The 16559-nt window shown below is 46.2% G+C and overlaps 1 protein-coding gene across 19 annotated transcripts in view; it reads right to left on the bottom strand.

Annotated features, from left to right (window-relative positions):
• Positions 1-11785, bottom strand: part of LOC138206959 (muscleblind-like protein 2a) — a 48145-nt gene extending 36360 nt beyond the window's left edge. For 3 of the 19 annotated variants that reach the window (XM_069163884.1, XM_069163882.1, XM_069163888.1), the window contains exons 1-2: positions 8296-8525; positions 1655-2590 (exon numbers count right to left, since the gene is read on the bottom strand). In XM_069163884.1, the coding sequence (XP_069019985.1) occupies positions 1655-1828 (174 nt within the window). In that variant the 5' untranslated portion in view covers positions 1829-2590; positions 8296-8525. Of the gene's footprint in view, positions 1-1654; positions 2591-4413; positions 4538-8295; positions 8527-11562 lie in introns of those variants that run through there. The other 16 variants (XM_069163880.1, XM_069163885.1, XM_069163877.1 and 13 more) reach the window with 12 other exon arrangements.
• Between the last annotated feature and the right edge of the window lie 4774 nt (positions 11786-16559).

Raw genomic sequence — 16559 nt, 5'->3', positions numbered from 1 at the left:
AACAAAAACAAATCTACAGCCTCTTCATGCTCTGTACGCTGAGATACATATGATGTAGGAATTACCACGGGACTGAAATGTCGTTAAGCGTAACCTAAATAAAATGTGGCTCCAGTATGAAGTCCGGCTTGTCGTCAAGTAGCGGACGAATCACGGCATTCGCAGGGGTTCCATGTTCGGCCTCGCAAGGCGCAACAACAAATCAATCCTGATTAGTCAGCTGTTTGCTCGTTAAACCATAACAGTAGAAACAGCTCACAGAAAAAACCTGGCAGCTGTGAAGGAACGTCACTCAATGGCTGACAGCGAGCAATAACTTGAGCGAGCCATCGCGAGGAGCGACGTCTTCGCCAAGAAAGCAGCTGGTGGCGCCGTAAAAAGCCGTTTGTTTTCAACAAATAAAGTGACCGCGAGCGAGTGAGCTGGTGTGAAGGGAGATTTTACACCATCGGTTTCAGGAAGGTTAATAATTCAATTTAAACCACCATTTTGTATTTAGCAAATATCTACCACGCTGAAATAATAACAGCTCTTAGCTTTATCTAAATTTATCAACTGACCTTGAACATAACCTTGAACAATGTGACATAAGCTCTGCTCACATTGCAGCCTATATATGAAACGCAGCGACAGTTCACTTAAAAAAGACAAAACTCCTCACAGTACCAGTGTGCTGCTCTACTTTCTTTGGCTATTTATCAGTGTCACTGCTGGGTTCTTTTTTTTTTTTTGGTTCTTTTTTTTTTCCACACTGCTTGAAAATAATAGGTTGGTGTAGGATCCATCTTATTTGCAGCATGTGGGGGATTGGGGGCGGGGGGGGGGCTCGTGTGTGTGAATCGACCTTGTTGTAATTGGGGAGACTTTAAAGTGTCTGGTGTTGAACTAATTTGAGATGTTTTTCCATTGTGACGCCGCAAACTGTGCAATAATAAGTGCATCTAACGTAAGAAATATAACAGCAGCATAAGTTCTGATAAATGGGGTCAACGGATAAATAACAGGCTGGATAAGGAATTTATTCCTTATTAAAGGAATAAATACTGCAGCATGGATTTAACGCCATTTTCATATTTACGATCACGTAATCTGCCTAAAACCAGACAAAAAGCAGAATAATCACATCTTGAAGATACCTTTCTCCTGAATCCGTGAGAAGCACTCATCACAAAACAAGCTGTGGAGTGTTTATGTTGTGGGTTGGTTGCATGTGACAGCTGACATGCATCCAGGAATAGAAACCCTGGAACGACTCGAGGCGATCGGATGTTGGCCCACAAGTACAGATGATGGACGAGTCACGGTAACATTAGAACTTACCGTATAAAAACACCAGATACACACACACACACACACACACACACACATCTGTGGTGACAGTGACATGACAACAGACCTCTCTGGCCTTTAGCTTCATAGGTCAGACTGGTCTGCGAACTGCAGCGCAGCATGGAGACCTGACACACATGCTAATTTGAGCAGACAACCTACACCCGCTGACCATTAGGAAACGCGGAGCTGTAACATTTTACATCACGTGCTATATTCGGGCTGCAGAGATATGATCCAGTCCTTCGTACTTGTTTTAAACACTTCCATGGAGTTGTGTGTGAAGTGAGAGTAGAAGACGATTGATGATTTCTTTATTTCTTACCTTTAGCGAGTCGAAGCAGGCGATCACCCTCCCGTTCTCCACCTGGCAGCTTTTGGGTGGGTGGGCGAATTTGCATTCTTCATCGCTGCGTGAACAAGTCCCTCTCTGAAACTGCCGGCACACTTCCAGGGTCAGCCATTTTGTGTCCCGTATCGAGGCAATGTTTAGAGCCATGTCAACAGCACTGGCTGTGGAGCCGAGGTGGAGTGGAGCCACTTGTTTTTAAAGGAGGAGGCGATCCCTCTGAGGAGGTGTTTTCAGTGATCCAGTTCAAAAAAAAGTTTAAAAAAAAGTAAAAAAAAAAAAAAAGTAAAACACACAACAACTAAAAGTGATAGAGCATGTAGGTATCAGTGATCTGCTTCAGGTCAGTGGATGAGGTTTGTCCTTGCAGACGGGGAAGCGGAGGTAATGGGCTGGCAAAGGCTCTGTGACCTCAGCATGGGACTGCACTACGGCGCTGTTATGGAGTTTGTCAGTCAAACGGCTAATTGTTCATCAATCAGTCAGTCTCAGGTGCAGACCTCTGACGAAGCAGAGGGGGGCATGCTCGGAGACAAGCTCTACTGGTTGTACCAATGTGCCCAAAATGTCCTCTGTATGAGTGATGATATCTTTGCGAGGGTGGATGTCGGGTGCTATTTTGAGGTACAATGGCACAGTTTAGGACAACACAAAGGTTTGTGGCTTTTTCTATCGTTTAGAAGTCGTCAGTACGTACTCTCTCTGAGCTTTGGCACCTCGGCCAGCGGTGCAGCAGCTCCACCTCTTCGCTCCGCGCAGAGCACAGGTGAGGACAAACACGGGTCAGGGGACGCCCGTGGCCGAGCTGCGTCCCGACACGACTGCAGAAGGGAAAAATCTGGAGCCTCTTCAGAAACACTCGGGGATCTTCAAGTAGGGAGGTTGTCTCACAAGGCACTTTCTGTCTGTGATCTGAGATGGAGAAGGACAGAAAAAAAAAAAAAAAGAAAAAAAAAAAAAAAAAAAAAAGAGATGAGAAACAGGGTGAGATTGTTTTCACTGAGAAAATGGCTCTAACCATGATAGGCAACAATTCACCTAACAGACTTCAACAGGCATTGTTTTGCATGTCAATCTGAATTTGTGTAAACTGTCCCAAAGGGCTGCTCGCTCCAAAGGGTACAGGGCTGATAAACCGGAGAAAAAGGGAGCTGTGAGGTTATTCAGGAGCCACTTGAGTCTAAGTCCCTGAGTCACTGCTGTGTACCTTTTGTACAAGGTGACTACAAGCCCGCTGGCTTTTCCAACATATCGCATACAAAAGAATGGCAAAAAGCCTCTGTGCTATGAGACAGTGGACAAGAGCACGGAGTCAGAGCAGAGATAGGAGGGAGGAAAAAAAAAAAAGCCCGAGGGTCCAACCCGCCCTGTAGAGCCATGCATGGAGGGGACGGCTCGGCCAATAGAAAACCGCGCGGCGCAGCACTATTCCGGGCAGCCGTCCAGCAGCCGGAGAGGGACCGAGACAGATGCATATGCCAGTGCCAGACACGATTATGACGCTGCCCAGTGTCCCTGCAATATCCACCGGTCTCCCACCATCCAAATTAGTACCGGCTCATTGACAGCAGCCTGTCAATTCACATTCATGGAGGGGAAGGTACGTATGTGTGCTCCCCGGCCTCGTCCCGTGAAGACGCCGGTCCCTGTGCCTGGTTGTTGTCTGAAGGAGAGAAGGAGGCGGACAATTGGTAGAGAAACAACCCGAGGAAGTGACCTCTTAGCTTTGAGCGTACGAAATCCATTACCAAGCTACTGCGCAGGGAGCTCTTTTCTTGGCACATCTGGAAATGTTTTTCAGCTAAAAGGGGGGCGGCGAAAAGGGGGCTGAGGACACCAGACTGAGGGAGGAGAAAGAGAAGGGTTGTTAAAAATCTAGAGCTCTGGTTAAAAGACTACCCTTTTACTGGGTCACATGTATAAAATTAGGTAGGGAAAACAGACGAGACGAGAAGCAAACACCAAGGAACTGTTGTTGTATCACGAGAACAACATATTGAACGACCTCGGATGGCAAACGACAGGCTCCACATGCTAAAGACGGCAAGTTGAGACTTGTACGCCCATCTACGCTACTGTCTGAAAGTCAGAAATATCACAGTGAGAAACCCCCAAAAATATCCATATGGAGAAATGGCTTTCAAGAGAAACATCTGTCAGGTTTATTTTGATCTTGATGACACATAGGTTGATATTTCTTAGACAACTCGTGGCAGAAAAGATGCTTCCCCTTGAAATCACCCACCAAGCCTATGTATTAAGAGCATTGTCTAGCTAATCATATCGTCCCACTTTAGTGCTGATCATGTGAAATGAGATCAGAAGCTTCCTCGTCCGATCGTACTGACGCCCGGGCTCCGCTCTCCAAGGCAGGATATAATTTCACATCATCTCCCCAGGGGGAGAGCCAATCGCTGCAGAAGAGACAGTCAGGTAAGAATCATGTCAGATCTGACCTTTAACAATTAATCCCTTCTTATTTTTAGAAGCCATAAGAAGTCTGTGATCAAGCTAACCTAGTTTGTCAGAAATGCGAGGAGGGACGACGGCGCCGTATCTCCGAGAAGTGACTGGCCTCGAATGATGGAGCGAGTTTAGGAGGAACGGTTGGAAAACAGCCATCGAGTGAATCGTTTTTTATATTTATATGGAGAAAAGCATTGAAATCAAACAGGATGTCGATATGGATGAAGGTCTGAACAGTTCACAGACAACATTCAAACACGGACGCGTACCATATGGGCGCAAATGCCATCAGCAGCGAGTCCACGGTTGGATTTCTGGCCGGCCAGGCCGTTATTGCAGATCATTCTCCTGCTCTATTTCCCCACATTTCCTGTCTGTCTCTTCTCCTCCTATCTAATAAAGGCACAGAAAAACACTTTCTAAAATTCAAACAACGTTTGTCAGGACAGATATTCAGAACAAATGGCGAGGCCTGAAGATCAGACGGACCCCTGTGTGGGTGGTAGGACGATAAAAAAACATGCAGGAGCATGACTGCGAGTCTGTTTTCATGCTGTACGTTATGTTTGTGCTCTCGGGGGAATTTAACTGCCGTCAAAGCAAATGTTTATTTGCACATTATGTTGCTGCAGTTGTTTGCCACAAAATCGACAGAGAAACTCGTCTCTGATCAATTCTGAGGGAAAAAACTGTCAATAAAAAGTAAAGAACAATCTCAGTGGCAGCGTGACATCATCCATTTATATGCTTCATGCTTTGCAGACAAATAAAAATAAAAGTAAATGAATCAATTGTGAAAATGGTTAATAAATGCAGCCCCGGTAGCCTTTTAAAAGATGTATATCTCATGGTGAAATGATGCTGATGTGGCACGCTGGCCGATACCAGGCTCTCTTCTGCAGCCACGTCTGAACTCTCTCACATCTTTGAAACACAACAAAACCCCTGCTGGAAGACAAATTGTCATCCCGGGGTGAAAACTGTTACCTCTCGTATAATAACATCCAATCCAACCAGTGTGACGAACTCAAACACACAGTGGGAGAAATGTGCTGCGAGATGATGACTCGGCGCATGCGGTTTGAGTTTAGGCTGATTGGACAGGATGTCTCTGGCTTGGCTAAGGTTAGCTTAGCGTCTGCTTGGTCAGTGGCTGCACTCTGAGGACAACGCTCCCGGTATGAAAGGGCAGACGGGCAGACGGTCAGCAGGTAGGAAAGAACCACGCAGCATGTTCTGACCACCGCTGTCGTGCAGAGGATGTCCACACCGAGCACTAAATCATTTTAATGCCACCTCGAGGTAAAATGTGGATGACATTTGGTTCAGACCTCAGAGATTAGGCCTCCTGTCGACCCTCACAACTGAACCAGGCTCTGTTGCTGCAGTTTTGAGAGAGCTACCAGGTGCAGAAAATTGCATTGCAGCTATTGCATTGTGCAGAAATTTGTGAAGGACTAGTATAATCATGTGGCTCTCACTGCAATGAAACGGATATCATAATTTTTAGACCTGCTGCTGTGGGTGTGAATGTTAATATGGCTGTTCACAGGGTTTTCTCGTGGCGACCGAATCTTTAATCCCGACAGTATCATCCATCCTCCCGCAGCCAGACGGGAACATATCTTAAATAAAAGCTAATGAGCCAAATTGTGCACATTAGTGTTTATGCCATCAATCGTTAGTTCCTGAGACTGTGGAGGAAGACTTTGTCCCCTCCGTGTCCCGTACAAACAGACAGGGTGACCTGATAAAGCAGGATAGAGATGTAAAGAAAAGCACCACAGTGCTAGACTTTATGGATTACTGACGCTTACGAAGGCCAGCTGGCAGACGCATTATCTTGGTCAGTCTGCTTAATTGAATGAGAGTCAGCGGGACTGGGGTGTCTCGAGTGAAAGTCATTGGCTTGACCTCTGAATACCTCGTATGTAACCCATTAGTCTGGTATCTGTGCGCTGCAGTTTATCTTAGCCGCTTGTATTTGTCCAGCACAGACGATAAGCTACCTGGTTTCTATTGGTCGGCGGGCTTTTTGATAAACGTTCGCCGCGGAGTCGGCCAGGTGTCGCCGGCAAAATGAAGTAGAAACACAAACGGGCGTGACGGAAGAGCGCCCGAGCAGGGTACCTGAGTGGCCGCATTTCCATTTATTACCATTTTATGCTGGCAAGCTGCAGTCGTATGGTCATTTGCATTGCCAAGAGGAACAAGTGGTCAATGTTTTTCAAGGCTGCGGAGAGAGAGGGCCTCATTGTAGAGGGGAAATAGGAAAATGTTCAGTTTCCAGTGAGTAATGGAAAAAGAGTGAGCCGTGTAGTTAAGGCTTTATCAAAATGTTCTCCATCCCTAACCGAGCTAACGCGGCTTTCAGGATGACATCACCGGCTGCAAAATGTTCCTTTGCATCTTCCAGAGAGGATCAGAGCGCGGCTGTAACCTGTAGCCTAATTCGTGTTTAATACTATAGAGGTTGCGATGCTTATGAAATTGTCTTAGGCATAATCTACGGATCCCCTGAGATCCATATCATCAAGTACCATTAGCGATAAGGATGGGTGAGTGAGCTCAGCAGAGGCTACACCAGGACTAAGCTATTGTTCAGAGGCAACACAAGAAGCGTTTCACAGAGTCAGCAGGTGCCCCATATCATAATAGCCTTAGCTGAAACACAGTGACCCGAATAGCCCTGCTCATGATATAGGACTGAGCTTCCTCATCACTGCTCCGTTTCATGGAGCAAAATTCATTTGTTTATGTTTTTATAGGCACTTGATTGAGAGAAAGTTTCAGATTTCTTGATTGATATCAGTCCCTGCACTCAGGAAATGGATTTGTTTCCCCGTTTAAGTGTTCCTCTTCTCCCTGGTTAACCACGGGGACTCAGGCAAGTCATCAACTAATTATAAGGCTGCAGGCAGCAAGAGGTGAACAGTGCTGTTCAGATACTGGATGGGAGTCTCTGCAGAAATACCTCCTGTAACTGCTTTCAGGTCTTCTGATATTTTATGTATCCTAAACTCAAGAATAGAAAAGATCAAACCAGATTAAAATTACCGTACATTTCAATACTACGTAGAAAACATCAAATGAATAGAAATCTACAGCCTTTAAAACGAATGCACTTGAAAACTTAAGAGCTGAATGATTCAGCAAACTTGCCCTCGTGTCACAGAGCAATCAGACGACCCCTTTCATGCAGAGGAAGTCTGCAAAGCCTACCCAGCACTAAATCCTTCTAATACCATCTTGAGGTACAATTTACATGAGAGTCAATTCAGAATAAGGGGATTTCTCGCTGGCAAAGTCTTGCAGGAAAGACCTGAGTGCTTGCCTGAGGTTTTTCCCCATTCTTTCCTCAACAGGAAGGGCTGGACTGATGTCCCGTTTTAGAAAAACACCCACTTCCCTCTTGATCCGCAGCCAGACGTATGACACCACGCTGGCCTTTTCCATAGCAAAGCGAGGATGTCCACATGCCTTGACCGCACCGGGCACCGCCGTCTAAATCTAAATGTAAGCAGACAGCGGAAAGCCGGGGACAGGACAACCGGGGCCCTTCGAACTCAAAAGGTTAATTATGATGTGAGGCCTTATAAGTTCCAGCTCGTTCAGGCCAATCGGCTATTTCTGTCCACGTACATAAAGAGCGCCACAACATCAGACTCCGCTCTGTACAAACAACCTTTGCCCGCAGCTTGTTATTTGGAAAATTTGCACACCAAGTTATGAGGACAAACTTTGTGGGGCGGATGCCGCACAACACCACGAGTTCTTTCGCTAGACGGTGAAAAATATGTAGCCCATGTGGCAAAAACAAAAAAAAAGGAGCTCCTGACATTTGTGGATGGGGTGGGGGGGGTGGGAGGGGAGAGTCGACCGCTGTGATAACGCCTCTCCCGCAGGAGCCGAAAGAGAAAGTCCATTACAGGACGGGAACTGCAATGAAGGCAGTTGCTGCGTGGCTGAAAGCTCCCGCTGCTGGCTGCCGTGCATTCATCAGCCAGGCACTCTTTCTCTCACACAGATAAAACATTGCCTCTGCTCCCTCCCCACCCAGACTGGTATGCAGCACACTGCAGCAAAACTCCTGGAGAAAAAAAAAGAAAAGCAAAAAGAAACAGCCAGCCAGTATGCCGGTTCTTTCCCACCTCTTTCCACTGGGTCCAGTCGCCTCCGTCAGTCTGCCGTCCCAAACGCAGGAGGCACCCGGTGCTGCAGCAGCGCTCCCCTCAGCCTCGGAGACTGGAGTTAATGACCATGTGAACTGTTGTCATTCCTCGCAAGCTGCAGCCGGAGGTCCATGCCGAGACAGGGATTTTCTCTCAGTGTCTCTCTCTCTCTCGGCCACAGAGCGAGGAGCGAGCGAGGCAGGCAGCAGGCAGGAAGCAGAAGAGTGTCTACTCCAACTATCTGGCTGAAACACCCCCCCCCCCCCCCCAACACACACACACACACACACACACACACACACACAAGCCAGCCCCTTCCTGCCCACCAGCCTGTGGCAAGGCCCCTCCCCTTAACAGCTCCAGCCAATGAAATGCCAGCTCCTTTAAATCACAGCTCTCTATTGGAAGAGAGCGGACGAAGTGATGGGGTGAAAACTGCTTACAGTAACAACCCCTGAATGCTGATCTTAGAAAGGTATTTCCCCGATTTCATGGCCGGCTCAGCGAGCTCTAACATCCTGTATTCTTTTCCAATCTTATCCAAGTGAGCTTTGATTATATCCAAATTCAAATTATCACCGTTTCTAATAGGAAACGAGCTCAGGAGTGGAGAGACCAGAGGTGTTTTGTCATATAGAAAAAAAAAAAAGCCGTAATCAAAGTGTTGCTGCGGTTGCACACTGAAGATCAGCCGTGTCCTTGTCTATGTTCTATGATCACATCTAACACCCCCCCCCAGGAAACAGGAGCACTGCACCTCCTCCCCCTCCCGATCCTCCACGACCTCCCCTCAGCATCCGTCCTCTACACTCATCTACTCCTCCATCCAGACACTCCTCTCCTCCTTCCCCCCCCCCCCCCCCCCCCCTCATCCCTCACCTGTATACTTCCCCACATTTCTGTGAGCTATCTTTCAAGCTCAATTTCAATCCAATTCTTTAGTTTACTGGACTGGAAAATTACACAATAGTGAACATTTCTGTTATTGTTGCATCAGAATTTGCTTGGGGGAAATAAAAAAAAAAAAAAAAAGGTAGCTGGCTGGGATTGGGAGGTCTTGGTCGCCCCCCACACCCCACCCCCCACCCTACACCCAGCTGATGACATGCTGGCTGGCATCATATGAGCCGTGAAACCGGAGCGTCACAGAACTGATGAGTCAGAGATTCAGCTTCATGACTTTTCGATCCAGATTCAATAGAACAGCTGTAGCGTCTGTCTCTGTCTCTCTTTTCCTCTGTCTCATACAAAGGTTGTGAATGACGCCGCAGCCTGGGTGTTTCGTTGACATCAATGAGGATAAACACGCTTTTGCAGCGCCGCGATCAACAAACCTATTTTCTGTCTGATTATGCTTCGATATATATATATATAAATATAATATCATGCTCCACTGGTAAAAAAACATTTGTTTGTTTTTTTTGGGGGGGAGGGGGGTGGGGGTGGGGGTGATTAATCTCTCCAGCATGAAAAAGCGTCTTCCTCAGCACATTATTCAGAAGACTGACGTCATTTTCGGCATCGACGGCACCTGTAGGGAAATTACTCAGAGAGTCATTCTGGTGTTGCATGAGGAACGATCGGGGAGGCGGGGGAATGTCAGCCTTTTGTGAAAAGCCACCCCCAAAAAAAAAAAAAGTGTCACCTTACAATGTCGTCTCACTCCGCCGTGTCTCGTACGCAGGTGCCGGAGATTAAATGAGCAGGAACGCTCCTTGACGTGACCGACGTGACCAGAAAAAAAGAACAACTCAATATCATTCATGGAACAACTTCCGGGCCGGCCTGCTCCATCACCGCAGATAGATGAGGCGTATCAATCTCTCATTTGGCTGCAACCGACTTCCCGATAACTACATCACTGAATAACTGTCAATAACTGTATAACAAGCCGTGCCGGTTGCTAATTTCCAATGGCAGACCTCAGATACCCTACCTCCTAAATAGATTTGTCCGACAGGAAAACAAACAAAAGCCTGGCAGACAAACAAGCCGAGCTACTTCCTTCCCACATGGTATCCCCTCCCCTCTTATTATCCCTGTCCTGTTTGACCCCAAACGGCTTGGCTCGCTCACACACGGCCAGATTTAGGATTCTGTGGCCCAAAGCGGCTTCGTTTTCAAAACACAAAAGGAGTATTCTGAAACAATGGCTAATTACAGAAAATGAAGACTGATGGGTTAAAGCCGTGTTTGAGAATTCTTCCCATTATTACGACGGAGGAGAAAACAAATAAATAAAATAAAAAAACGCTCAGAAATAGGGCACCAAAGACAGATCAATGAGAAGGCAGCTGTCTTTTTCTATTATTAGCCGTAATCAAATACCAAGCAGCAAAGAGAAGTGCTTCCTTCCGCTGGAAGCCCGTTCTGTCCACATCAAGTTCACCTGACGACTTACAATAAACAGGAGAGATCAATGCTGCATTCAAACTATTGAAAAGTAAAGACAATAAAGCCGCTTTAGTCAAATTCATTCTCGCTTGGAATCAAACTGTTTATTATTGTTCTTGTTATTTTTAAACAAACAAAGTCCCATTTGATGTGTGTCGTGTATCACTGCTGGTGAACACAGTATGTCCCACACCAACAGAACCACCGGTCCATTTGAAAACTGTCATACCTGCTGCCTGACTGCAACCGGTCTGTGCTGGGATGCTCCTTTGCGTTTCCAGAAGCACCAATTATTGCACATGACCCAGCAGGGAGCCCGATCAAAACTTATTCACCTTCCCCATGTGTACAGCCTCTTGCTCAGTAAAGCTGCAGCAGATTAATCTGCGCTTCCACTTGTGTCTCATTAGCGCTGCTTTGTTTTCTTCAAACCATTAATTGAGGTAATATTTAATTTGCTGCCTTTTAAACATTTGCATTAAATGCAACAGCCGCTTTGCTGTATGCTGCAAGTATGCATGCATGCTGCAAGTATGCATGCAGTTAATAGCTGAATAAAGTCACGTGTCTTGAGTTGTGACCAAAGCTGTCCCCTGCAGATTTCACCAGTGTTACTACATCATAAGAAGCAGCATGTCGCTGCAGGAGACATTCATCGTGTCCACATGTCACGATTCAACCTGTTTCTCGTGCAGCTGCTCTGATTAGCTCGTGGGCAGTGATTAGGAGCTAGCATAGTGAACCAGCCATCCCGTAATATTTCCCACAACAAGTGTGTGAGAGCTGAAAAACACAAATACGAAATAAAAGGCTGCCAGCGTTACCTGCTAGGCTAACTACCTGCGAGCTCACCTGATGACGTACCTGTCGCATCCAGCTGCTGTCGGTGTGGGGGGGCGGGGGGGGACCGGGGGACTCAGGACGGCGGACAAAACGGTCTCCCGGATGGACACTTGTCGCTATGTCTTCTTCTTTGTGTGTGTGTGTGTGTGTGTGTGTGTCAGAAAGAAAAAGTTTCTTTTCTGTCTCGGTTTCAGCGCGACGCGGTCCGTCGCTACGCGCTAGCTCGCTAACTACTTTTAAGGCTCGGCCAGGAAGCAACAAGCGATTTTGACAGTTGGAGGGACGGTTGACCGCGCTCCGCCGGGAGGGGGGTTACCGCTGAGCTCTGGACATACTTCACGCCTTCATCCTCCCGTGTTTGAGCGATTGTTCGCTGCAACCGCAATATTTAGGCATCCTCATTATACTGTCACGCCACGCGTGGTCGATTTTAACGTGTTAAATCTACTTCTATTGGATAAACAAGACAAGTCCCACCCTACGGTACATATGGTACAGTCCAGAGACAGCGAGGGGAGGGAGGGGAGAGGGGGGGGGATGCGGAGGGTGCCTGTTACCTAGGAAACAACAGTGAATCTCCCTGGGGGAGAAGATGTGGTCATGTCTGTCAAAGTAGCCTGCAATGGACAAGATGCAAACATGACAACATATTTCAGTTTATTCTGTGTTATAGTCCATTAATCCAGCTCATTTATAACACGTTATTTATTTATGACTGATGTACAACCTCCTCTCAGCTCTGATTTCTCTTGTTATTATTGAACATTTTCTTTTCATTCGAGTCATTTCTTTGAGTTGACCTTTCCTGAATATGAACCCTTCTCGTAAACGCTGTGTGACGGGTTGCAGATGTATTGTTCCACGTTGTTGTCTTTCAAAATAAACCTCGCAACAAAACGTGATAGAAATGTAATATTCTTCATGAGCCGATTGCAGACCGTGAGCCGGCCTCGTCGTCACCACTCGATGCGTCGCGGAGGAGCGTGCGCAACCCCGGCATTTTGCAGCCTAATTGCATACAGCTGGCTGGATTTGGCACTTTGTGACACACAGGGACCCGTTGTCAGCAAGGAGCGCAACGAGTCAACAAGGAGCAAGTCACAAATATCCCCGGAATGAGCAGAGAGGCACAAATTTAGCCCCACTGACCGCTGCCCACGCCATGTGCTGCCTATTGAGCGCGTGAACAATGAGCGTAGCCACCGCAGACTGCCCCGTCAGGGCCGAGGCCTGCTGCACTGGAATGCCGATGGCGATAAAGGCATCGCAGTTTGTCAGGATGCGAACCTGTGGCGGTGTCAGGGATGAAGATGTTATTTAGTCAGCGCCGGCGTTGACGAGCGCGAGTGCAACATTTCAGAAAGATAACAACAGATGGTTGAAAGCACATCAATGTATGGGCGAGATTCAATATTTCTTATAAAGTCAAGATGGAGAATTAATCTGGGGTCAGACTGCTGTCATGCCTCCTCTCGGGCTCGCTCATAGCTCAATTGAACATGTGTCATTTGACACATAGCAATGTCAAAGTTCATAAACATAATCTGAGGCAGACCAACGGCAAATTTCTCTTCCTTTTCTTCCTGGAATATTAATGCCATCAGCACTATTTGTTCTTATTTTTCCTTTCCTGCCCAAATAAAACGTGCTGTTTCATCTGAAAATACAACACATCACAGCACCACTATGGAGAAAAACTGTATTTTCAAGATGTAAGTGATTATGAAAAACTGCTCACATAGGTCAAGCTCAACCCCCCCGAGGCCTAATGCATCGATCCCGATGCAGAGGAGGCATTCGTAAAAAAAAAAAAAAAAAAAAGCTGCTGCCGGCATACTTTTCTAAAAGTCCCTGAACGCCCACACAACCAAACACTGGGCTCATAAAAACACATGAACACATACAAGCTGCAACGATATCACTTCAACATGACATTTTATACCTGAAGTTTCAGCTTTTAAAAGATGAGGTTGGATGTGGTTCCCCCCCCCCCCCCCCCGCTGTGAAAAAGAGCTATTTAGTCTGCAGACTTTGATTTGAGTCTCAACAATATAATATAATGATTGAAAAAAAAATCTCAGGGAAAACAGGTGGCAATGTGTTTAAAGGACAGACGGCCGCCTCTGGATTCATAACAAGAAAATGATTTTCAAGCGAAACGAATACACTCGTCTCATCTCAGGTGGAAACACCTAAATACTCGGCTTTACCGCTGGTTAAATTGAACAGCACATAAGGTGCATCAAAAACGCAGGCGAAAGAAAACAACAAAATGCAAGCAGATGTCCGTACATGTGTGTTGGTGCTCATTAATGGGCTTTGACTCTACGCTCATCGCGGTAGCAGTCTGTGGAACGGACCTCGGGATCAACTGAGGAGGCGTCAGGCAGGAAAACAACCGCAGCATCCACAGGACACCGCTGTTGGTTTCTCTCAAACAGAGAATAAAAGCGAGCACAGTGGGAAAACGCTTTGCCCCCGCAGACAGAAAAACAGTAAACAGACACTCAGACGGGGGCAAATGCACGACACACACACACACACACACACACACACACACACACACACACACACACACACACACACACACACACACACACACACAAAACTTGCATGTCAAGGACGGTATTGATCTTGGAAATGTGTGTTGTCTAAATGAGAACACACCTGATTATGAAAGCTTTTAACCCAAATGCTTAATGCAGCGCAGGTTTAATGGAAAAGGCTTACAGCTGACACAAATCTCAGTAGAGAGGGAGTGTGTGTGTGTGTGTGTGTGTGTGTGTGTGTGTGTGTGTGTGTGTGTGTGTGTGTGCAGACTCTCATTGAGGTTCAGTCAATCTGATTGATTGTACGGAGATCACCTGAACATTGTTACTCCCTCTGTGACTCTGATGAGCGTTTTACTAATCACAAGGCCTGAGTAATGACAGATTGAAGGAGGTCCTGCTGTCATTAAACAAACTGACTCCCCCCCACCTTCCCCCCCCCTCCACCCACCCACCCCTCAAGCTGCAGCCGGGGCGAGAGACTACTCAAAATGCTGAGAGGAGCCATTTTGAGGCAGACTCATTTGTCCACTGGAGAGAAGACTAGTTATGCATCCCCATAAATCATCTGCTGCAGCTGTTTGTTCATATTGCTTCATCCATTCCTCCAGGATCCCCCTCTTTCAGCATAAAGGAGGACGCTGTACGATCCATGCTGAAGTGAGGCCGTTCAAAGAAACAGAAGCGTTTTGACTCAATAACTTATTACACTGCGGTAGTTTCTGAACACCGGGCAATGATGTATTAATAGAGAGACCTCATAGTGCTTTTTACACTGAATTAGAATTAATTTTTACAAGTGAAGAACACTTATTCATCAGGTGGGAAAATAAAGATGGCTCCGTTCATTCCAGCGTCCCAGTAAGTCACGACGGTGAAAACAGCCGTCGTTAATACACGTGTACTTTCCTTTTTCTGTGACAACACGTCTGATGTGAAAAATGTCTATTGATTGAGCGAAGAGTGGCTCATATTTAAAACTTCAAGCCTGCCACACAGATCCATAAAATAAACAGGTGATTTATGGTCTGTTTGATTGAGTTTGTAATCAAAGTTTCAGGAGAAACATATCGGATCTTTTGGTTTAAGTTTTCACTGCCTTTCTACCTCACAAGTAAATATGAGGTTTTATCGATGACTTCATCAGCAACGGGATTTGCATAATTTTTTTTTTTACAACTGTCTTATGGCGTTGAATGTTTTACAATTTTTAAGATCTCATCCCACAACTGACTAAATCCAATAATGAACGTCGGCATTTCAGAAAAAGAAAACGCACTGGCTGTAATTGTGAGAGATGAAAATCTTGGGAAATGTCAAGAGAAATGGCATATTACCATGACAACAACAGCTATTGTCTTGTCAAGGTTGCAGTGCGTGGAGTGCGGCAAAAAAAAACGAAACAAGACCCCGGCTGCTGTTCTCCTTCAGGAATAATTGCAACAAATGTCTACGAGCTATTGTTCACCACTAAATCTGAACGGACTTGTTCCCTGAAATCGCTTGGCCAAAAAAAAAAATCAATGTGGCGTCAGCAGCTTCCCTCTACTACGGGCCAAAGTGCTTCCAAATACAGTAAAGAAATGTATATTATTCATGAGGCCGAGGTTCACACGAGGCCATCGGCCCGGCCCGGGATCCTTAATGGCTGAACCGCCCTTCATCAAAGCCAAACTGGCCCCGTCATCCCAACTTGGCAGTCACTTAGCCCCAAGGATTGAGACTCCTTTGAAATATTCAATAATGCATTAAGGATGAGAGAGAAGTCAGCTAATTATGTTCACACACACACACACACACACACACACACACACACACACACACACACACACACACACACACACACACACACACACACACACACACACACACACACACAAACACACACAGAGGGAAGTTGGAGGTAGTAATTAAGTATTTTGCACTCCGTCGAGCTGTAATGATGTCGAGATTTTTGTGAATGAGAAATGAATGTGTTTGGATCTGATGACGTCTTATTCTGTTTCTGTCCTCCGGTGTTTATGTCGAGGCTGCTTGAGGTAATGAAAAAATGTTTGTGTGTAAGTGCGGTGCGAGAGACAATAGTAACCTTTCTCAAGGCGAGCCATCGGGTTGAAGTATTGATGCTTCTGCTGCAGGTTCCAGGGTCACTTCCAGCGTCTCAGCGGGGAGCCGACAACCTCCTCTGTCAGCAGAGATGCTCATCTCCTGAAACAACGGACAGATCACTGGAAGTTTCTATTTTAACACGCATACTTTAAATAAGAATATTCAAATCAAAAATAAATCTATTTATGTTCAGAATAATGGTGTTCTTAGCCGGTCTTCACAGGCCACAACACACCTTTTATACAACTATATACAGGTGTCACTTTAAAGATTGTGGTGTTTCTACTGTCTTTAAAACATGTGAAAGTGACACTGAAATCACTGCCAGATTTACCCATAGACGGAAAA

Source organism: Embiotoca jacksoni, unplaced genomic scaffold (assembly GCF_022577435.1).
Source record: "Embiotoca jacksoni isolate LCO1_2020_lvr unplaced genomic scaffold, fEmbJac1.0.p SCAF_30, whole genome shotgun sequence".
NCBI classification, from domain to species: Eukaryota; Metazoa; Chordata; class Actinopteri; family Embiotocidae; genus Embiotoca; species Embiotoca jacksoni.
Note: the sequence above shows the minus strand (reverse complement) of the source record. Positions and strands in the feature narration are given on the sequence as shown.